This window comes from Anser cygnoides, chromosome 5 (assembly GCF_040182565.1).
Source record: "Anser cygnoides isolate HZ-2024a breed goose chromosome 5, Taihu_goose_T2T_genome, whole genome shotgun sequence".
NCBI lineage: Eukaryota > Metazoa > Chordata > Aves > Anseriformes > Anatidae > Anser > Anser cygnoides.
The window spans coordinates 31,351,580-31,375,555 of NC_089877.1; the positions used below are offsets into that span (position 1 = coordinate 31,351,580).

The 23,976-nt window shown below is 44.1% G+C and overlaps 1 protein-coding gene across 3 annotated transcripts; it reads right to left on the bottom strand.

The window, feature by feature from the left end:
• ZFYVE1 (zinc finger FYVE-type containing 1) lies at positions 1-23,146 on the bottom strand. 3 transcript variants are annotated; one of them, XM_048065240.2, is made up of 12 exons: positions 22,994-23,146; positions 21,445-22,317; positions 11,224-11,728; positions 9,106-9,320; positions 6,878-6,984; positions 5,811-5,919; positions 5,140-5,237; positions 4,915-5,032; positions 4,376-4,546; positions 3,384-3,564; positions 2,766-2,879; positions 1-1,698 (listed from the first exon to the last, which is right to left on the bottom strand). In XM_048065240.2, the coding sequence occupies exons 2-12, from the start codon at positions 21,940-21,942 to the stop codon at positions 1,466-1,468; spliced, it is 2,349 nt and encodes a 782-aa protein (XP_047921197.1). In that variant the 5' UTR covers positions 21,943-22,317; positions 22,994-23,146; the 3' UTR covers positions 1-1,465. The 3 variants fall into 3 exon arrangements, with proteins under 3 accessions (XP_047921197.1, XP_066854788.1, XP_066854789.1); XM_066998687.1 differs by lacking the exon at positions 22,994-23,146 and adding an exon at positions 22,657-22,966; XM_066998688.1 differs by lacking the exons at positions 3,384-3,564; positions 22,994-23,146 and adding an exon at positions 22,657-22,969 and having other exon boundaries at positions 1,466-1,698.
• Positions 23,147-23,976: the final 830 nt, after the last annotated feature.

A 23,976-nucleotide genomic window follows, 5' to 3' on the forward strand; every position in this document is an offset into this window, starting at 1 on the left:
TCAGAAGATAAAGTCTTTTATAGTAGTTAATTTAATAATACAGTCCTAAAACAGGGTCTTGGGCACCCATCTACACAAGAGCACATTTAATAAGCTGGGGAAAAAAATACCACAGTTTCAGGACATTGCATCAAACTCCAAGAGGAGACAAGTCTCCTGTTGTGGAAGAATTCTTGTCTATGTAAGCCAACAAGGGAGAATTTTAGGCAGTTCAATCCACAATGGTCTCTTCTTACAACTGGAACCACAAGTCCACAGTACAAGGCAGTATTAGTTAGGTTAAGTGGTGGTTTTGATAATAAAAAAAAAAAAATTCAATGAATTCAATGCAGTCCTTTAATAAAAGGATGAAGTCCAGTGAATGCCAGTTGCTAGGAGCAAAGAAGAAAGGTTCCCATTTTCCAGGTGGATTTGAAAGTTCTTATTATTAGAAAAAAAAAAAGATACGTCAAATCTGTGCAGTTTCTACGCAACCACGTCTGAGAACACAGAGGCTCCATAAACTCAGGGATCACTTAAAAAGTGGGAGAAAAGAAAAGTCATCACAACCCAAGCAACTCAAACTTATCTCAGAATTGCCTACAAAACTTGTCCTCTTGTTCTGCTCTGGACAAAACTTTTAATTGCAACAAGCTGGCAAAGGAAGCTGAAAAAAACCTGAGTACATGAGAACATTGCCAGGGAGATGAAGACCCTGTTGTTACCTTTTGATCTGGTATTGAACTTGATATGGCAAACTCGGAATGCTTTGCCTTGTGCCATGATTTGCTTTACCTTTAAAAACTCTACTGGTCTCTCCCAGGGGGGTTATTTCAACTTAATACCTCTTGCACTGCAAGACCACTGTTCATATCACAGTTCAAACAAACTTGCTAAAGAATCTGAGTTTAATCTTCCATGGCCAGAAGTATGGCACCTCCAGATGCAGGGCTGCTCGAATTACCAGGTGTAATTCATATAACCGACACTGGAGAGGCCTGTGGTTTCCTGGCAGCACAGAGTCCAAACCTTCCTCACAGGACATCGTGATCAGCGAGACATTCCAAAAGAAGAATCAGAAGGCCGTAAGTCTGATCCAACATAGCAAAGAACACCACTATCCATCATTTGAACTAGGAATACTCAATGCTTCACTAGCCACCTGCATTCTTAATATACTGAATTATACATAGATATATATATATAGATATATATATACTTAAATTGGAATAAAATACACTGGATTTTGGTTCACTCATTTACAAGGGAGTTCCCTCCCTTCTCCAGTTAATTTGAAATTAAAACCTCAAGGCTGAACTTAAGCTCATTCCCAGCGTTCCAAGATGGATATAACACGAGAGGAGGCCAGAAACTGGAAACATGCACTCTGGCTGCAACAGGTTAAGAGGTGAAAGGGAGACCAGATATTTTCATTTGTAACCCTGAGAACATAAGGAATTGCAAAGATTTGGAGAAGAGCCTGGGGTTAAAGGTCACCAGGCTTTTTATTGCAGTTAAAGCAAACTCGGACTGGGTGATCCCATCCACGAGAAGGAACCGCTCTGCGGTCATGTGAGCACTCGTCACAGAATCCCTGGCCACAGGCCCGACAGTGGTGTTTGGAGAGCTTGATGCTGAATTCCTTCCGGCAGTTGTGGCAGTGCAGGATTTCATGGTCTGGTACCCAGTACGCAGGTCGGGCAGCATCTTTTACCAGACCTATGGGGGAAGTGATGGGGCAGGGGGAGAAAGATGGAGAAGAAAATTTGTGAAAATGAGCATGTCAAGAACGTCTACATTCCTTCAAAATTCCTCCAAAGGTGGAAGGCCTCACACACTGCAAGCCGTAACACTGCCATTAAGGGGAAGACAACCTTCTGACAATACTTCAGTGTAACAGACTGACAGAATGGATGAAATGGGTAATGGCTTTCTCCCACATTCCGCCTCTCGTAAAAGGAACAGATTGTTTAAATTGGGGCATCTTCCCTTACGCATACTCTTCCAGAAGGTGAGTATGATGAGACAGTTGCTCTTCCCTACCTTCAGTTTCAGCTGTGGCCAAGAAAACACAGTCACCAAGCCAAACATTCAGGAACACTGAACTGAGGAAGAGATTTATTCTTCCTTTCATTAAGTTGGGCAACAAACAGCCCACAGAGGTGATGGTGGGACAGACTGTAAGCAAAGCAACAAAACAATGATCTGAGCAATGAGGAGTTCAGCTCCAACAACAGAAGATTCAGACGCAAAGCGTTTGCTGACATACCTGAACTACTACCCAGCACATGAAAGAGCAGCAACCTTTCCTGTACTAAGCTCACCATTAAAGATGACATTACTGATCATTTTCCATCAAAACCAAATTGGACAGCTTCAGATTCTCAGCCCTTCCTTGCAGAAGTACTAAGTGCCAGCAGTCTCCATGAACATACTCAAATGCACTCAGCATCTCTGGGAGAAAACCAAGCCTGACAAAATGCTTTCTAATCGGCCAGTCCTGAGGGAACTTCAACTGGTAGGTCACTGAGGTGATGCATCAAGGCAGCACAAACTACTTGCAGTTTGGTGCACACAAGTTTGAGGAACAGGTTGAAAATATGGAGTGCAAAAATAGCATGCTGAAAATCAAGAGGAAACAACAGCTGCAGGGGGCTCTAGAACTCTCAAGTGGCATCATAGTGGAGTTAACAGTCTGTCATATCACCTCTTGAAGTTCAGTCAGTTCTGCCCTGTGAAACCAAAAACACCTCTAGACAAATCCATCAAAAGAGAGCACAGCTCACCTAAGGGAATGTCCATGGCTGTCACCACTGCTCCAAGAGTGTTCTGTACAGCTTCCCCCACCTTCCTGGCAATAAGCGTCCCCCCTTCTTCATCTGAAGGCAGCTCAGCCACATCTGCATGACACAAGAGTTAAGGACTCAACACCTATTTCCAGTACAATTTCTGCCAAATTTATTCTTTTGCATTAGCAAAAACCCAAAAGCAGCAAACCCAAAAGACAGATTGGGACCTCTCCTCAGCCTTTATCTCCCACATCCCCAATCTGCAATTGCAGGGTTTTCACTTCATTTCGGAAATAAAGGACAAAACAAAGGTTGCTGTAACAGCAGCATCCCTGCTCTGATGCCAGCTCCACACCACCAACAGGCGTTGGGAAAAAAAGTAGAGATCCAATTAGAAAATAATCCTATGAGGGAGTCAGATATCTGTCAGCTCATTGCAATCTTCCTGCCAAAAAATATCAAGCTCTTGAGCGTCACTAGAAAAAAAACTAAACCGAAGCCCAACTTGAACATTGCTGTCTACACCCAATGGGAATGGTTGCGATCCAGGAGCCAAGGACAAAGACTTCAGACTATTACCCAGGGATAATTCTGTCACAGTCAACTCGAAATTACCTAACTGGATGCCCCTGTTTTCATAGCAGTTGTCACACACGCGCACTGGTGCTGGTCCCCAGCCTCGCTCAGGCACAGGACGGGTCTTGGAAGAACAGCCATCACAGAAGCCCTCTCCACAGGCCCGGCAGTGATGTTTAGTGTCATTATCTTTAAAAGGCGTGTTGCACTTATTACAACTCTGATCAGGACAACGTAGAAAGAAAAACTGTTAGCTCGATCTTCCTTAATGGTCTCATAGCAGAAAAATAGAGCAGAATTCCAGGCTGGCATCACTCAGACTGAGATTGTGAAAACTACAGTTACACCTGAGACTTGGGTGATACCACCCCCATACCTTCACCCCAAGGAAGTGACTCAGGTAGGTGTGTATATAACTATACACAAATACGGGGGTTAAGCCAATGGATTGCTGTGATCCCTTCAGTCCCAATCACCAGTAATTACAGCCACATCATGCAGGACTGAATGGGGGGTATTTGGTCTTGGTGGGGTTTAAGATTTCAGAAGGCTGCTTTCCCTGAAGAAGTATCTGTTTCCAGCAAGACATATGGAATTCTTTTCTAGTTCAATTGTTGGGTCCAGATTTTGGCATCTGGTATGAAACCAGAGTTAAATCTCTGTACCTATAAAAATACTACTATCAACCACAGAAACCAGACATAAGATGTAGATTCTTTGCTTTTAAGAGCAAGTTCATGGAAACCAGGATTTTCAGTGGTGATACTGCTGGGAGAAGAGGTAACCAGAAGTAGGGAGGGAAGAGTCTATTTGGCAGGGCTGGGCAGAGTCTCTGTTCATTCTTACTCTAAGTCAAGAATGGGAAAAGCTGAAAACCATTCAGTTTTGTCAAAATTGTAGAAGGGCTTGCTGCAATAAAACAAGAAGCATTTAGAGTCTGCAAAATCCTATATTACTTAAAGGGTGAGGAAAGATTTTTAGCAACGCAAAGCTTTTCTCTACAGTATGGAAGTAGAGTAGCAGCTATTTACCAGGATCTGAGAGTTGGGTCTCCAGTAAGCTGGGGCGATCTGGTCCGTCAACCAGGAGGTCACAGCTTTTGTGGGTCCCAGGCTAAGTTCAGATACTGATTGCGCCATGAAATTCATGCCATCCAACAAACGCTGGGCTGCATTGTTGTTGTCTTTCAGAAATCCATCAGTCTGAAACAAAACAGGCATTCATTTGAGAATAAAAACAGGAAAACCTGATTTTTCAAAAGCAGATTGTTCTGCAACCCCACTGCTCTTTGTTAAACTTGTTAAACTGTTAAATTTCACCAGCCCTACTTTGAAACACAGGGGTAGCTTTCAGTGGTGTAATATTCACACAAAGATTTCATGAAATGGCTGAATTGCCAGTTTAAGAAAGCCAAAAGATGACCAAAAGCCCTTGCAAAAGTTCTTTTAAACAGCAGACAGGGGACCTGCTCGAATCAAAGTCAACCCATTTTCTCCATCAATGTCCAGAATAATTGACACTCTTGTGTGGATGCACACATACACAAGGACTATCCAGCAACCAGACTTACCCCTGGCCAGACATGCTCAATTTCTGTCCTCACCACAGTGTTCACAGGATCTTGATTGCCAAACCAGTACTGTCGGCTGCGGTACACCACCCCACAGTTGGGGCACTCAATCACGTATCTGCAAGAGAGGATTAAAGGAAGACAGGTTGCCTCAGCGAGATGCTGGAAGTCCAGAACACTAGAGTCAATAGAGAACAGAACAAAGATCTTAGCTGCAGTACTCACCCTGACCAAGCGTATTTGGCAAGGCCCAGCCAAGGGGAGTCAGTGGAAGCAGAGGTTTTTGGCACCACACTGACCTCCATCCCTCGTTCATAACAGGCCTATAACACAATAACACAATGGATCAATTAAAAACACATTCTTGGGAATCCCAGGCTCCAGGTCTCGTAGCTGTTTGGTGACATAAAGCATGCAATTGGCATACAGTGGTCTCCACAGCAAAGAAGCTACTCATCAAAACCAAATAAAGAAACCACTACCAATAATTACATCTAGTAAATATTTCTACCGTACTGAATACCATGACAGTGGCTGAAAATGTTCCTGTCTCCTGCACACACCCCGTAGAAAAATCAGCTAATATCAAGCAATAGGCATAGGCAAGTACAGAGAGTAACTGCATCCAGTGTGTAGAAAGTCAACATCAGCCAAGTTTAGAGCAGCTGAGCTCACAATTTAGCTAGCAAGTGACACACAGCCCGTAGTGGAGAGGACATCTCCAATCAAAAAAATATAAGTTCAACAGGGATTAATTTTTCTTGCAAAGGCTAGAGCACCTCTCCCATTTGGAAAAAAAGCAACAAAACAGGCACATGCCTGTGATATCCCTCATTCATTGGGCCATCCTTTCCTTCTTCATTCTTCAGATCTTGTCCTTGTGTGTCTCTACTCACCTTGCAAGTATAGACTCTGTTATCATACTGGTGAGAATATCTGCATCGACTTTTGGATTCATGAGGGACTCCTTCCTTCGCATGATTCATGCTCTTCTTACAGCCACACCTGAGTATGCAAAAGCAAGCCATGAGCTGGTACTGTTAGATATGGGACAGATGTCACTAAGAGTTCATTTATGTTACTATCTTGCATTTGTGTAGGCGTTCTAACCCCAACAACTGTACATAAAGCAATGATGTCACCTATTACTGAAAGGCAGGCTCTTTGGAAAGAGTCGTAGCAGCTGTTTCATAGCACAAAGCAGCACTACAAAACAACTCAGTGTAGGAAGTGATCACTGTATCAATTTAAATTTCACAGAAAATTTTAAGTAGGACTAACCAAGCTTGGAAATTTGCCAGAACAACGTTAACAGTGCAGCCTTTCCAAGAAGCTGGTAGGAATTTTCTAACAAACATGAAAGAGCATGAACATAGCACTACAGCATATTTGGGAGAGAATGTTTGCAGAAGCATAATCAGCCCTAACATCCTGCTGCTATAGTACTTTACAGACTCAGAGCACTTGCAGGCTCAATCTCTGGACTCTTCCCACAGAGCTACAAACCAAGCTCTAATCACACCTGGGGGTCTTCTTGGAACTACTCACAGGGCACAGTCCAGGCCCATAACATGTGCTTTAGTATTGTTTATGTAATAAAAACAGCAGGTAGATATCATCATAAAAGACTTCAGGGGGTTTCCTTAGACATTCCCTTCTTCTAGCCCTGTCTGCAATTCTCAGCCAAGTTATTCATGAACCATCCAGGGAAAGGATATGGGCAGAACAGATTCGCAGCAGTACACAAAAATAGAGTGGGCAAAGGCCACATATCTAGCTGGGACATGACAATAACAGCCTTCCAATTCCACTTAGGAGTCTAATTTCAAGAAAATTCTGCCTGGAAGTACTACCTGATGATAGATGTCAGGTGTCAAGACATCACAAAAACTTCGTTTTACTGCTGTAGACCAGAGCAGCACTAACTTCTAGAAAGATGAGGGTACATTTCTCATCTACTTACCCACAACTGAGGCACACAGAGGAACATGTGAAATATTCATCTGGAAAGAAAGAGCTGTGAGCCATCTGGTCATCAGGGATCTCCCCACTAAACCGGTCACTTAGAGCCTGGGAAACAGAAAAGAATGAATTAGAGCAACGCAGACATTTTATGAAAGCTTTTCCAAGCAAAAGCATGGGTTCCTCTTCTGGAATCAGAGGCAGAAAGAGGGCACACAGCTAACAGTGTCTTGCAAACCTGGAAACCAAGACAAAGATTAGAAACTAAGCAAGAGAGACAATCTTGCACTTGTATGGAAATGACCTGAATGCTTGTAAGACACTTACTTTTCTCCTCTCCTCCTGCCCCTGCCTTGAATTTTACAGCAGAAACAGGTGGTTGAATCTCTTTAGGCAACCTGTGCTCAGTCACCCTCACAGTGAAAATGTGAGGTTTCCTGATGTTCAGATGAAACCCTGTGTTTCAGTTTATGTCCATTGCCACCTTAGCTAAGAGAGGCTTGTATTCTGGAAACCTCTAGAAGGAGAGTTGAAGAGCCATTTCACACAGTACACAAGGACACATTCTTTGCCCCTCATTCAGGAAGTGCTGCCGAGCGTTCCTCTGGCTGTGTGAACAATTGTTCTTCTCTACGCTGGTGAAACTGCAAGCCTGAGACAAAGGGTTTTGTTCCCTTTCTTGGAAGCATCTGTTCTTAGATTAATTCAGCCCTTAACCCTGGCACACTTAACTTTTTCAGTTTTTGGGGGTGTTATGGTAGAAACAATTAGATTGGTAACCACTGAAACAAAGCACTTTTTTTTGACGGAGATCTTTGAAGGCATGAGGTCTATCTGAAACTCTTCCTGCAGTTGAACTAACTATAATTACTACCTTTGTCTCCTCCCTTTTCCCTTCCAGGACAGGCAGGGGGAGGAAACACATCTGCTGTCTGACAGGGATTGACAGTGCATATGCACACACATACAGATATCTCTCACCACAGCTTCTCTCAGTTAAAGATGTCTACAAAAAAATCTGATTTCACAGAGCTCCAAGGAAATTATCTTTAAGATATCTTTCAAGCTTGACTGATACTGGCCAATGGATTCAGAAGTCACATGGGATAGACAAAGGTGCCTAGCAAGCGGTAAGTTCCCAGCAAGAGAAGCTGAAATGTTTGTATTCAGTAGTGATCTGAACACAGCAACCACCTTACTGGACGTGAGCTGATGTATAGTGGTAGCTGTATCTGAAACTTCCTTAATTTCTACACACTTACCACAGTAATCAAGTAAACCTGAATTAACCATTCCAGCTGTTTCTCCCATGCTACCTGTCTGCTCCCAGTGCAAGGAACTGTGTACCCGCTACCCTGACACCTTCTTCTGGGCTTCAGTTACCCGAAATACAGAGCAGCTGGAGTCCTCGATTCCAGTGGCTGTGACCAACATCAAGAAAGGCTGCTAACACTGCCACCTTCTGCAAATAAGCCCCTACTTCCTGCTCCCGTGGTGAGGCAGATGTTTTTCCAGGCCAATGAAAACATGCTGCTAATCAGGTAGTGGTAAGCAATGCGTAGAAACTCTGAGGATGGACTGCAAATTTTTAAGACCTGAAAATCCCTCTGACATTCTGGCGAGGTGAACCTTAAAAAAAAAAATAAATCACCAGCTGCTCTCTCCTCCAATTCCTTTTCATCAGCCTTCTGATCTGATGCTGCACCTCTGAAATGATACATCATTTGGCTTTATCCCATCTGCTTCCCTAGCTACCAACACATCTCTTTCCTCCTTTTCACCTCATAGCCCTTCGGCTACACTATGCTCAATGCCAGGTTTGCCAACCATTAACTCCCTCCAAGTCTTTTGCATTCCCTCCCCTTGCACTGAGGGGCCTCCTGTTTGTAAATCACCGTCATCAAGTGCTCACCACTCGCAACATTCGTTATTTTTTCTTCCCCAGTCAGTTTCTTCCCAACTCACTTTTTTTTGTTCTGTTTTGCTCTTCAGCTTTTCTTGACCTTGCAATATCTGTTAAGGTTGTTTTTTTTTGTCTGCTTTTTTAAAGTAAAAGTTATCCAGCTTACCTAGTTGTTACACGAAACCATTGTCTTTGCCAAAACTTACTTTATTTCCATATATCTGCAATTCTGTGTCACTGGTTCACTTGCTCCGGCTTAATTAGCCAGAATTGATAGTTGCTAGTAACAGATTGTACTGAACTGATCTCCAAACCAGAGGACTTACCTTTAGTGCTTTGTAGATAACCCCAGGCTGTCTAGGTGACCGAGTTGTATTGTTCTCCAGCTGCTGCTCCACAGCTCGCCTAAGTCCAGAGAAATCTGTTGGAGGATTGTATGTCCTTGTTCCCTTGTAGTGGATTGAGCTGAAAGCCTCAGGAAAACAGCTTAGCTTCCGAAAGCGATCCTGAATGAGCTTCTCAGGAACCTCTGAAGGATGATCTGTATGTAAGAGTATCAGGAAGTATATAAACAACTGATGGTTTAAAATAATATTTAAATTGCACACTGCTTTCATATGCCACTCTGTGCTAGTTTTCTTAATTCTTCTACTACATCCAAAATGCAGCTATCATTACATTTCACAAGCAAGGAAATAAAAACTTTTTCCAAGAGCAGTCTGTGGGGTTTTTTTTGTAATGCAGCTTTAGATCCTAATACCAAGTTTTGTAGAGACTGCAAATCCGCAGGTAAAGTGGAAACATGTAGGGTTGGAAATATAAAAACAATTTATAACATAAGGCAACTCCATGTCAACACACTAGCTAGCTCTTCTCACCAGACCAGAACTTGGTATAGTTGTCCTAGCACCTGATAAGTGGAGGACACAAACCTTACATGGGCTGCTTACTCTGCATGCCAGCTCTGTAGCAAGGAAGACTGAATCTGTTAATGCCTTGTACAAAGCGAAGCACTTATCTGGCCACGTACATTTCAGAATTTCACGTACATTTCAGAATAACACAGGCCTCTTCTTCCCTGCCCTAAAACTACACAAATACAACCATCTCACAATTACCTCCCAAGAAGGGTGATTGCAATTTGATGCAAATCCACGTGCTAAAAGGTTTCTTCCCTATTCATACCATGATCAGAAGGAATCATAAAACAGATTTTTTTTTTTTTTTTTTTACTACCCTGACTTTGCACAGAGGTGCCAGTATCATTGTGGGTCACAATCTGACTTGCTGAAATAGCAAATTTCAACAGCTATAGGAAACTCTCCACTGCTAATCAGCAAATTGCTATGGAAGAAAAGGAACTGTCACAGCAGGTAAGTTAAAAGTAATTAAGAAGGCACTCTAATAAACAGCATAAAGAATGCCAAGTTCTATTAGCTCAAGATCTCACCCATTAGAAAGGCAAAAAATGAAAATATGGGCCAACAGGGTGCTACTGTGGTATTACACAGAGGGCAGGACTGAATCTTATTTATGGCAGTCCATTCATTAGGGCTTTTGCTCATCAAAGAATCTGACAGAATGAAGGAAGATTTCATCATGCCTTTTGAAGCATGGAAAAAACAGAGCCAGGAAAGAAATTTACATCCTGTATAGCCAAAAACAAAATTTGCCTTGACTTCCATAGGACAGTGCATTTCACTCAGATGTGCAAATAAACCACACAATTTAAATATGCATAATCCAGTATGACATGAGCCAAGTTAAAAGCGTTGGCAAAGAACACTGAAAGTGATGGCAGTAATACTGTGCCAGGCCTGCTGCTTTGTCTGCATCAAACCTGGGTGCAGAGAAAAGCAGTGTCAGCCCTGTGCCACCGCAGTCTCAGTCCCAACCTCACACCAGCCTCAGATCAATCTTGGGTCTGCAGAAATTAGAAGAATAGGTTGAGGGTACTGTGAGTATTGATGTTCACCAATTTCGCTATTCTTGCTCTTCCTAGTTTCTACATATATTCTGTTTCTGTTTTTGGTTTGTTTTGCTTTGCTTCTCGCCTCCTCCCCCCTCTCTTTTTTTGCAACAAGACTCTCTATACCCCTGCCAAAATCCCAGGGTGTCTCAGTTTTCACCTTCGTCTACCATATCGCCCATACTCATCATCCTGTACAGTGATCCTCCCTAAGGCTGGCACAACTCCCATGGTGACCACTCAGTGCCAACACTCAGCTGGCTGAAAGGATCGTTCCAGCTGATCTAGAGTAGTCAGACCACCATCAGGGAATGCTCCGCTCCTTCCACAGCCTGGCTCACAGACTGGAACAAGCGAGAGCAAAACTCAAACCACATCTTTTACACAACAGCGAAGAACACTGAATATTCAGTGCAGCCTGATAACCTGTAGACAGCAGTTACACATCAGTGAGCAGTTTTTACTGCCTACTTACCAGAGCCCAGTAGCTTGGTGTACACAGTCTCGTGGAAGATGATGACACCTGGACCCAAAGTTGACAGAGGAACATCTAGGCCGCATCGGGCTGTAGTAGCTTTTAGTTCCTTAGTGAAATGTTTTAAATAAGCCTCCGAGGCATCACCAAGGAATTTGAAGAGATCGTTGTGGAGCCTGTCAGCACGAGTACGGTAGATGACAAGGTCAGAGATGGCCAGGACCTTCAGCAGCAGCCGCGTTCTCTGGCTGAGGTTCACAGTGGCCCCCAGGAGGCCCTCTGTGTCGATCACCACCACTTTACGGACAGGGTCATACGCTGCCCAGACTCCGACTGTGCAGGACTCTTGTGCTGGAGATGTCTTGAAGACTTCTCGGCCATAGAAGAAAGTGTGGTTAAGGGTGTGAGACTTGCCATCCCCCGTGTTCCCAAAGATGGACACCACCTTTAGATGCTGGTCAGGACTGCAGTCCAGTTTCTTGATAAATTCTTCCTCATTCCTTACCTTGAGGAAAAAGAAAAAAATAGTATTATAACTATGCAACTGGAGTAGACAACTCAGAACACAGCTGGTTTCAGGATTCATAAGATTAATGAGAGCGATAATTTCCTGTTCAGATTTTGCATTAAGTTTTTGAAGCACCAAGAAGTCCAAATCAAAATATTAGAGAGCAGCTTTCTAATACATACACATCAATGGGATGCAGGCTGGTCCATCACATAGCTGTTTTTGGAAGCGATACCTCACTATGATTATCTGTCCAGTGAAATCTCTTCTATAATGTTACCCAATTCACAGAGGCAATCTCTTTTAGAGAAGAGAGCAAAACCCTACTCTCATGTCTGCCAGAATAGCCACTTGGAGTGTGGCAGACACTCTCCGTAGCATTGGTCTCCCTGGCAAGTCTCTGAACTCAAGTGCAAAACAGGTGAGTGCTTTTGTCACCTTAACTTGCATCATGCACAGAGTCTGAGCACGTGTTTGCTCAGAGAAAGGCTCCTCTCTCCAGCAGTGGTGCCCCTTGATGTGGGATGGATGCAGTCAGACACAGCCTGTCCTGGCGCACCTCAGGGGACAGAGAAGAAAATGCAAGTAGCCAAGTTATGCGCTGAAGTCAGGCGACTGAAGAAGGTCAAACTGTCTTTTACAGAAGTGCCACAACAACCTCAACGATTCATTTCATAATTTATTGTATCGTGCTTTCATTTAAAGAACAAAAAAACACCGCACACAACAACAAAAACAACTTCGCCCCCAAAACAAACACACACAGCCAAAAGACAGTAACAACCTTCCGCAGATCACCTTTCTTTGGCTTCACATAGATTAAGTGACAAGCATCGTGCTATTTAGGATAGAGAATAGGGCATTTTCTGTTCAGATCCGAGAGCAACAGGGAACAGATACCAAGCAATGCAACAGGGTAGGGCTCTGCATGAGAGCCTATCTTGCTTTCCTTGCAGAATACAGCCTTGGCTATCAAAGGTTTCACGCTTCTGGTTACGGTTGCTTATCAGTTGGTTTTCTGTCTCCCAACAAGCTTTTATCCCAGACGTTATGTGACAGAGAAAAATAGGACAGACACTTTTTGAGAAGAATTAAATCCACTCCCTCCACCATGATCCCCTCCTTGCAAAATCCCTGAAGCCAAAAGGAAGGGGGCTTCCTTTCCCTTTCGCCTGCCCCTCGGCGGCTCGAGGCAGCTTGGCTATTTGCCCTCTGCTCCCCAGCAAACACCGCTGGCAGGTCTCAGGATACAAGATCCAGAGAGGCCATGAGGTAGCAAATGATTTCTTCGAACAAGTTTATTCTTAGATCAGTAAATTAGTTTAAGGCTCATCCAGTCTCACTGGTCAAATCTATCAGCAGCATCCAGACTTGGAAGGAAAATAAATAGCCAGTGCACCGGGCTGTGGTTGGGAACAGTGCTCAGAAAGAAAGGCTGGGGACTGTGGGGCTGCGGTACCTACTCACAGGCTCAAAGCATTCAAGGCAGCCTCACAGTGCGGAGAAAAACAGGAAATATAGAAATCAGAATGCTTTCAACAGAATCGTTTGTGGGAGACCATCAAGACACACTCAAGATCTATGTGCACAAGAAAGGGTCTGCCTTTCTGGTAGCTGTGATTATCAGTTTGTTGTCAGGAAGGTGGTTTAGATGATAGACTGTTTCAGTTAGTGCCTCTGGAGGTGAAAGCAAGTTCTTGGTTCAGGGGATAGCAGCCACTGATTACATAATGATGTTGCACGTATGTAAACAAAAAGGAAAATGATTTTTTTTCTCCAGATTGTTTTTTTCTTTATTTTACTGCCTCCCAAACTTCTTACCATAAGGGTAGCAGCAGACTCTTTGTCAAAGTAAGTGCCTGATCAGACCTAATCACTCCGGTTATGCACTCTTGACAGTGCAAGGAAGTATCAAACAGTTGCCCAAGTGTAGGCAGGGCAGCTAATAACTAAGGTCGTTTAAGCAGCACTGCTTCATATTCTGGTATCAGTTTGGGAGAGCATCTGCAAGGGGCTGCGGCAGTATTGGCAGAAGATACAAAGGACAACAGGGAACACAGGGATAAGGGTAGCTCTGCAGCGCATTCCCACCAGTGAGAAACAGGAGTCAGCTCATACAAATTCCACTGCAGCTGAATTTGTCCCAGGCTGAGCTTCCCAGGTTGACAAACCTTCCTTTTGTTGAGGATGGTTGTAGCTTGTGAAGTGTTCCTTGTTCTTGTGCATTTATCTTCTTTAACTGCTGCTGAGCACAGGGATGACACACTCAAAGAACCATCCACAACAACCCCTCTATCAGTAGCCAAATTTACCTCCCTCAACCAAGTTTATTTAAGACAGTTAAAGACAGGCTGGGAGTAATAAGTGTGCTGAAGCACTAAACCACTTGGGGCTCCTGCCCTGTTTTTCCCCCCCATCTCTAAAGCAGTTTTTTTGGTACCACCTTCTGCTGCACATGCAAAGGATTCACGTTTCGCCTTGTACGCTCCCATGCTGTCCAAAAGCTCCACATCTCTGACATGAACAGCAAAGGGCAGATATGAAACCTTCCTTAAATCACATAGCAGTGACGATTAAGAATGAATCTTCCCTAAGAGGCATATTTCTCCAGCTCCTCCTCTATTTCCCTGAAGTATTTTGTCATTTCTAGTATCAGAAACTCATTTACACTTTTGTTATAGATCTCAGAAAAAGAATTTCATCTAGAAAAAATAGTTTTTATTCCACTGTAGGTTAGAATCCTGACTAGCCTGATTTTCCATTTTAAACTACATTTTCTGTTAGCAATTGTCACGCACCCCTCCATACAGTCAGTCATTCCACTTGAGTTGAGCTGAACTGAAGGTGGATGCTTTCAGCAGGAAGAACTAAAAGCTTTACAGCTATAGTCCTCTCTAAAGAGGACACAAAAACTCATACCACACTTCTGTGGAATGCATGTAGATGTCCAGCCTCCTCGTCGCTCATACTCTGAAATGTACCATACCTAACATAACAAGTTACCTAGATCCAAGCCATACTAAAAGTAGAGTTGTTTAGGAAAAGTCTAGAAACAAGAACTGATAAAAATGACATTCCTGCCTATGAATTTCTTGGAAACGATGTTATTCAAACAATAACATATTAAAAGCTTAGAAACAAACCCCATAAAATAGAATGGAGTTTCCAATGAGCTGTACTCATACAACCTTAACTTCGCCTCCAGGCAAAACAAACACATTAAGTGAATCAGACATTTTTTAACCACAGTTTTCTTCTTTTAAAACTATCCATGAAACCTTTAAGGCTGGCTAGCATTCATGGAAGCGGTGCACAAAGCTAGAGCTGTGCCCTGATGACAACAGCTGAAAACAAAAACCCAAAGTGCTTGGCATAGGATTCCTCAGAGTGCTTTCATTTGTTAGTCTTACACTGTCATTGTGAGTTATGTTGGTACTTTTGTTGGTGTACTTTGAAATCTTACTCTTCGCTTAACCTAATTTTAACAGAGTGTTTTTAATAACAAAAATACATTTTCTGCAATCAAGAAATAAAGATATCATTATATTAATCATTAAATGTATGAGTCACTAGACTTGTCTGACAACCAGAACACCACAATATCTGATGTTTTGTATCACAACGTACACAGCCCCTGTACACAGACATAACTCCAAGGGAATGCAAAGGAGCACAGCTGGCTTATCCCAGAAACTCAGGTGTGACACACTATTAAAAAAGCTGCTGGAAACAACCCATTTCTGCCCCAGAGAAACCTTTGTTGATATTCCCAAATGCTTCTTGCTACCAACTGAGAAAAAGGACTGGGTGGCTCCCTGTGGGGAATCTACTGATGTTTCCTATGGAACATCAGTAGAGGCATGAGAAGCGCCTTAGACTATCTTGACTCAAACCCTGTTTCCAGTACGATCCTAGACTAATTCAGGCTGGAAGAGGTCCCTGCAGCAAAGGATAGAGGCTCCCCACAGGGGAAGCCCACATCTATCATTTATAGAACTCTTTCAGGAAAGAGACAAAGAGATAAGAGTTGAATCCTGTTTATCAACCCTAGCTAGGGGGATAGACCCTATTTCAAAGGCTATAGGACAGAATACACTGGGAGGGGTGGAACACAACATAGGTGGATGGGAGGTAATCTACTTTGAGACCTCCCTAACCCAAGAGACAATATTGACTGAAATATTTTTATTAGCAGATAATCCACCCTTGTAGATGACAACTGAGCTGAATGGAATTGCTGAAAGCCGAAGACTAGACACCTCCCTAACCTGTTTGCTAACTGAAGAATTACATTTTCCCCTCTTCCTTTTGCAACACCTCAAAACTAACAGAGACTTCAAGGTAAATGCAAGTATAGTTGTCCTGCTACTTTATTCTAAGGACAGAAAACCAGTGCACTGAATTGCAGGAGAGGGAACTGCAAAATCGGTAACAGAGTAGGATGGGAAGAATACTCAAAACTAGCAAAGTAGTAAGAAAAATAGTCCTGGAGTGTAAGATAGCAAAGTACTTTGGCAAGAAAACCTCTCTGAAGCACAAAGAGGAGGAAAACTCATCAACAGTACAGCAACAGAACTCAGGGACAGAAATTACAAACTCTGATCCAACAGACCACATTGACCTAAAAAAACCTTGGATGTTTCAACATTTCTTCTTCCTCCTTTATATCCATAGAAAATATACCAGCTGCAACTCTTCAGGCTACAGGGATATGAAATAAAATCCCAAGAAATTCACAGGAGGCAGTAAAAAAGAAAAAGCATGAAACAAAAACATTCTCCCAACACCAAGTCAAGCAAGAGTGTCATAGAAACTAGTACTATTTGTTAGACAAATGCCTTTTTTTCTTTTTTAAACTACAGAGGCAAGCAATGAAATTTAAGAGATTGTGATCTTCTCTTAGAAGACATACATTAGCTAGCATTGACCCACAGAAATATTTAATTAGAAAAAGCATTCCTAGTGACTCTCCCTTCTCTCATCCCTAGACTTTGGCCAAGCTCAAGTCAGCAGGTAATAAAGAAAAAGCCACAGCACTTTCATCAGGCTTACAGCAGAAGTGACAAAAGCAAAGCAGCTACCGCTCCTGAAGAGTTATCACTCCATGCATGTAACTTTTAAAAAGAGGTGACAGAGGAGGATATGTGGACTGTTACACTGTTAGAGGCTGCTTATTGCATCAAGTGGTCTACATTTCAACAAAGGCAGTGGGTCAGTCTCAGTCATCAACTGGCTGTGGAGTAGTATATACATAGATCCTGCTCAGTACTGGCTGAGGGGAAGAGCTTAATAATCCTTTAGATATCTAACCCTGCTATCAGGAATAAAAAGAACTCAAGGAATGGGGCTGGACTTAGGAAATGGAGATGTCTATTGGCAAAATAAAAAAAAGCCCTGCTAACTAAAGAAAGACAGATCACAGTGGGTATCGCAGTGGAGACACAGAAATAAATGTATGCTTCCCTCTCCCAAATAAAATTATACTGCTTGGGACATTCATTTTTGTACAGTGACTAGCTTCAGAGAAAAAAAAAAACAACCTTTATTTTCTTCCCGTCTCCCTGGTAAGACAAGCTACAAAGTCAGTTCATTTTTATTTTTCTTTGAAACCCAGAGAATGGGTAATTTCTTGTGACAGAGAAAGTTTCTGGTCAAATATCAGTGAATTCGAAGACAGACTTGTAACTATCAAGCATTTTCCCTGTCTGCTGGGGTAAGTGAAAGACTTCCTCCCCTTGTGTAGATTCTAAGTGCTCAGTCCTCAATTACAGCTTCTGACAAAGTGTTATCATAGAAGCCACTGATGCCACTAAAGCGGAGTTCTGACCCTGTGGTAACCCTCAACATCTGGTCCCCAAGATAACAATATCAAATTGTGATGCCTTGTTAAGCATTTCTCCCCTACCGCAGGAGTAAGAGTAAATAGAGGTCACCGTACAACTGATGGATACCTCTCCACTCCACTGCAAAGGTTGTGTAACAACCAAGCAAAGATGGCTGCTGTTTTACAAACTGAATAAACATTAAGTACATGAAAATGCAAAGACAGATACAGACCAGTGGAAAAATTCGAGAGAGAGTGAGAGAGTATCAGGACTCGAACCAGCTATCCCAACCCTAGTCATGCTTTCATTGGTGTGTTTTGGTATGTTTTTCTTAACAGATCCAAGAGTAAAGGACAATTTTAATGAGATCAATGAATTGTTCTCTAAATTCCTAAGAGAAGTGCCTTGCATGTGCAAGGGGCAGCACTAGTGATAGTACAATGGTACTTCTTTGGAAATTCAGCAGGTTTGAGGTAGGAAAGGAAAGCTGACACCTCCTCAGAACAAGATCAGGAGATTCAGCTGGGGGATTTACATACATAACAGAAGAAAACAGTTTTGGCCTACCATGGCAAAGAAGAGATGTAGAAGATTAATGACAGCACTGACAAGACCAGAGCAACTGGCTGAGGAAATAATCCCCGCAACATCATTCTGAGTAGAGATAAGCAACTAAGACAAATATATCAAAACCAATTAACAAACAAATGCTGCTGTTATCAAGAACAATAACAGGTGATAGACAAGGCAAAAGTTTAATGTGCAAAGAAAAATTGTAAAACTATAACATAGCCTGAGAAAAAGGACCTAGAATGGGGTCTAAACTTCAGGTGATGCCAGCTTGTAAAACACCAGCAAGATTTTTTATTTTTATTTTTTCAGTCCTGGAAGAAGTGAAGGAAAAAAATCTGTGGAGTAGTAGGTCAGGATGGCTGGGGACTAAGTCACAAGACAGCATGCTATTTGGTATGTGAGACAGCAGCAGTTGGACCTCCCTGAGGAACAACCTCTCTCTCTGCTTCTTCCACAGCCTTGCAGTGTGAGCTTGGATTTAACCTTTAGCAGCATTTTCTTAATATGAAACAACCTCTTTTTGAGGTGCTCAGATATAGTGCTGCAATGATGAACATAACACAGAAGCCTGCATTTCACGGGGATGAGCTTAAGCTACTGTTGGTTCTCTACAAACAACTGCTGTACCAGTGGTGGCTTAAAATGGGACCTTTCCCAACTCCAAGCAAATCTGAAACAAGCCTAAGTCCTCCGCTTTTTGAGCTTATGGTTGGTTATGTCTGCAAAGGGCAAAAAACTCCAAGCTAGCTCTGAGCAGGCCAGCACATCCGTGCTACATGGCATAAAGACTATTATGAAGATTTCAGAATTACCATAGCTGTAACACTGCAGTGCTGAGCCCAAGATAAGAATCTCCACCTCTCAGCTAAACTAATTTGCTGAGGCACAGCTCCTTATGGATGAAGCCACACTGCTTCTGGATTTGAAGCTAGCTGCTGTTGCTTACACACTATGAACATCCTTGAGCTTCAGAACTACCAGCTCCTGAAGCCAACAGGAATGGTGAGATGGCACACAACAACCACTTGAGCTGAACAACTCCAAGTTTCACATGATAATAAAAAAATCTTTGTCCCATATTCCCATCTCATTGTACTACTTCCAAGTCAGACGTTAGCAAGCCTGTATACATCAGCAAGCATCTTGATCCATAACTTTTGTTCAGCAGCATAACCTGTTCTGCCTAATTTTGCAGGACTAGCATTTAATATTGGTAGGGCTGAATGTGCCACTGACAGCAATTCAGCAGTTTTCTCTCTGATTTCCTAACCAAGATAACAATCTTCAAGTTCCAAAGGTCAGAAAACAGACGCTTAAGGATAGCTGCACTCTCTAACTCCGATTGAGCCTTCTCCTGGCTGCTCAAGCTTAAAAAGCCAAACACCCTCAAACCCTGAATCTTCGCATTTCAGGTTATTACTGCTTTGGTATTTTTTTGGACAATGAGTCTGTTTAAATAAGGAACTAAAGATTTCTTCCTAAGTAATCAGACATCATTTTGCTAATGATGAGCACAAAAGACTTAAAATCTTTCTGATAGCTGCATTGTCTGTTCAGTATTTATCAAGAGCAAAAGATGCTACAGAACACGTCTTGAGAGCTCATAATCTGACAATGCTCTCTAAATAAAGGTTCTCATGCTCACTAGCAGAAATATCACCATAATAGCAAGAACTCTAAGTTTCAGCTGCCAGAACGTACTGTAATTGAAAACTCTCAAACTGCTCTGAGACTGGCTGTGAGTTGTCAGGCAAGTAGTCAGCTATGAGGAAGAGAAAAATCACTTGAGATGGAAGAACTCTGACTCAAGCTCTCAATAAGAGGAAAGATCATTTTCAGAGAGCTTTTCCAACTGTGTTCAGATCAAATTGTTATGATCTGATAAAGGACCACTGCAGTCCCAATAAGGAAGCTGACTTTATTGCCCATGATATTTAAATAGTAATGCACTTGCTTGCAAGAGGCAGCCAGAAGTCTGCCCCAATAAGGCTTACAGATTCTAGAGTATAAAAATAACTTAAAACTGTACAAACACATGCAGGCACGGCTTGTGAATAGCCTTCTAGGACAGCCATGTTCTGAAACACTTCAGAGCTTGCTCTAGTGGCCAGGTGAAGATTATTGAAGAGCCTGCATCGTACAGCAATAGTTGCATCTGCCATGCATTACATGGCAACACGTGTGCTGAGGGGAAGCATACAAATTTAGGACTGCTACCACACCTGAAACTGTGATGATAGTTCACAGTCACCATCATCCTTTCTCCCCTTTTGCCTCTGTACAACTCTTTTTATCACTGGCAGCATGAATATGTTAAATTAGGGCAACCAGATATTGAGCCATCCTGTGATACACATTTTCTTCCACTATCTCCTGAATAAGGTTTAACATGAAAGCTGCAAACTGGAAGCCCAAAGATGAAACCAAGTTTTTAGTTGGATAACTAATCTGCTTTGTGACTTTCACATGTTGCTGCTTTTGTATACACAGAATATTTTTACATTTGTAAAGTGCTTATGCTTACCAAATACAAAGGCCAGCAGAAAAGTTAAATAAATGCACGTACTGCATGCTAGACTCTAAAATCAAGTCTCCTGAGACGCTGTTCCTGGTCTGCAAGTATTTCTATCATTATTCCCAGCAGACCTATCCCAAATTGATGGCCTATGTCCCCCTATTTTGGTAGAAGGCTAACATGAAACAATATCTGTGACTAGCAACACTGCATAACCATGGTGTCTGTAGGACCTGGATGGCATACAGTCACGATTCCTTAAAAAGCCCTTATTTCTACTTTATCCTATTCCTAAAAAATCATATGGATTTACTGGTGGTGAAGGAAGGTAGCAGGGGGCTTTAGTCTTCCCATTAGCACTGCTTGGTACAGTGCCCACTCCTGGTCATACGGTAGGAGATTGGCAGCCAGTACTCCCATTTGCAGGATACCTACTGCAATCCTCTCAGTTCAGCTTTGTTCAGGAATGATCAGCATCCTGTATACTGAGCTCTTATCTTGGTTGTGTGTGTCTCAGTACAGTCAATTCTTTCACCAGCTTCACTTACCAAGCCTCTGGGAGTAGGCTCTTGCCACACAAGAGGTCTTAGTGAACCTGCCCTTTGAGGAACTGGTGAGCAAGACCAGTCTTAGGCACTGTGTCTTTTTGGCCTGAGACACTTATTTACTGCCAAGAGTCCCTATTGTAAATTTGTTGCTGTCAGTTACACTTTAAGTGTCAATCATGCATCCCAGTAATATGTTAAACTAAGGCAGAAACTAAAGATCTCACCTGTCAAACAGGCCACAGCAGTTCTTACCTGAATCTCCTCAGTTTCATCCACCAAGAGGAAACTCACAACTTTCTCTGTCATCTTCCTTCTCTTGGTCTCCTCATCCATCCCTTCCTCCTCTTCCTGCTCTTGGGCTTTGCCAGCATGGTACACGGTGACAGGGTGCTTCCTCCTGTTCCCCCCAGCATGCGTTCTCTTCTGACACTCCACACAGAGGTTGATTTTACACACCTGGCACCTCACCGCTGCTATCTGTCTTGACCCTGTCATGCTGGCATGCATTATATTCCCATTGGCACCTTTGCAGGAGTCACAGTAAGGGACATGGCCAGGTTTTATACGGGTCCGTTCGTGGTTCCGTAACCTTTCCGGCTGATGTAGCTCTTCTTCACAGCGCTGGCACTGTAGGCTCCTGCACTCGTCACACTCAAAGATTGCTTCATCTGTCCCACTGCAAACATAGCTTTCCTGGCACAGGAGTGTCGTGTTTTGCCCTTTCTCTGCAGTTTGTGTGTGGGCGCTCATCTTCAGATTTCTTTAAAGCAGTGTTTTTCCCTCCTGGTTGTGCTTTGACTAGCGATACATGTAAAAGTTGGTTGCAAATTTAGTATTTTTCACAGGAGAGAGAAAAACAACAGGAGTTCTGTCTATACAGAATTTTAAATAATTAATAGATGTCTCTGTAAAGTTTACACACTGACTTGCCTCCTTGACAGAGCCTTGCTAGCCGCAGGTGAAGTTTTCTTTCTGTCACATAAGCTTAAGCAATGTGGCTGCTTTCACTTATTGTTATACTCCAACGCCGGCATCCATTCCTTCTCTGTTCAGCTGTGTGATGTGATTTCAGTGATGAGAAGAAACCAGCCTGGTGTACTTCAGCAGCTTAGGGCACGTATTTTCCTAAAGCAGGGAACAGACGGAGACAGTTGGTAACCCAGCAGGCAAAGAGGCATCACAAACACACGAGCGCCTATAGGCGTGCACACACACACACACACACACAGGATTGTGTCAATACTAGAAAATTCTCCGCTTTCACTCCGCAGCTAAGCTCCTCCTTCGGAGCTCGCGGTGTTTACTTGCAGGGAATTTCCGAGGGGCTCCGCCGGGTAAGCCGGACCGGCTCTGGCCGCACGCTCCTCGGGGCAGCGCCGAGCCGCCCCGCCCGGCCGGGCCCCTCTCCCCCGTTCCCCTTTCCCCCGTGCCCCCCCCCGGGCACACGATTCCCCCCGCACCCACCTCGGGCCGCGGCCGGGCGGCGCGGAGCTGCAGCCGCCGTTGACCTCCCGCGGGGCGGCGGCCGCAACAAAGGCGGCCCCGGGCCCGGCTCCGTGCCCAGGCCGGCGGCCGCCCGCCGCCCCTCCCTGCTGCCGGCACCGGTGGCTGACTCAGGGCTCGGGGCCCGGCCGCCGCCGCCGCCGCCGCTCCCTCCGCCCCGCTCCGCCCCGCCTCGGCGGCCGGCCCGGCTCTCCTCCCGCGGGGCCCGACCGTGCAGGGCCGGGCCGGGGCCGCTCCGCCGCCCGCTGCCGCCGCTGCCGGCCGGGCCCAGCTGGGCGCCCCGGGGTTATTTGCTTACCGCGGAGCCGGGAAGGCGGCGGCGGGCGGGGCCGCGGGCACGCCGGGAGTTGTAGTCCGGGGGCGCGGCGCGCTCCTCGTCGCGGGGCCCGCTGGGAGCTGTAGGCCGCGGGGGCCGACATCTTGGGGCCGGTCTGGCGGGGGGGGTTCCGCGCCTTTCTCTGTCCCCAGGAAAATAAATAAATAAATAAATAAATAAATAAATATTATTTAAATAAAACTTTCTTTTCCCTTTGCCTTATTTTCGTTTCCCACCCCAAGCTGGTGGCTCTCCTGGGTGGAAGGAGTCCCAGAGGGGTGGAAATAGCCCCCAGCAGGTGTGTGAGGGACAAAACCCCACAGCAAAGCTTGCATCCCTGCCATTTCTCGGGGAGCAAAGCTCTCGTCAGTTCCGCTTCTTGAAGAGCGATCGAGGGGCCATTTCTAGGCTTTGGAGGCCCATTTGGTCTGTTTGAGAGGGCTGTGTGCTGTGCTGGCCTGGGCCTGGTGCTCGCTGAGAATAAGGCGTGGCAAGGAGTGCCACCGTTCATTATAATTATCAGCACCCCCTCTTTTATTTATTTATGATGGTAGTTACAGCCAATGTGTGAGCCGCCACCACTTATTTTAGTGGAAAGAGACCATGGATCCAAAACTGAGGCACGTGACTGCCCAAAAACAGCAGACAGGCAGTGAGAAACCGGAGCTGTGGTAAACGGGTGGTGTGGAGACCGTGCACAGGGTTGGAGCAAGAGGTCCCGCGGTGAGGTATTAACCTCAACCAGCCGCGTCCCTGCAAGCTTTTGCTTGGGGTGCTGGCTGGAAATGGCAGGGTACTACACGGAAGGTGAAGTCATCTTTCAATTGCTGCATACCTACGGAAGGTATATGATTTAGGTAACACGCAGAAGTATTTTTGTAGTAATATGGTCAGTGCACCAACAATTTCCCTTTCTCTTCTAAAAAATGTTTTTGGCCGGCTGGCTGGATCAAGCGCTAATGGCC

Bases quoted from the DNA above. Each gene is read 5' to 3' on its own strand.
- ZFYVE1 (XM_048065240.2), bottom strand. From the start codon at position 21,942: ATGAGCGCCCACACACAAACTGCAGAGAAAGGGCAAAACACGACACTC. The intron at 5,033-5,139 runs GTGAGTACTGCA...CCTCTCTTGCAG, and splicing joins GCCAAATACGCTTGGTCAGG to ATACGTGATTGAGTGCCCCA. The intron at 4,547-4,914 runs GTAAGTCTGGTT...GTTTTGTTTCAG, and splicing joins TTGAGCATGTCTGGCCAGGG to ACTGATGGATTTCTGAAAGA.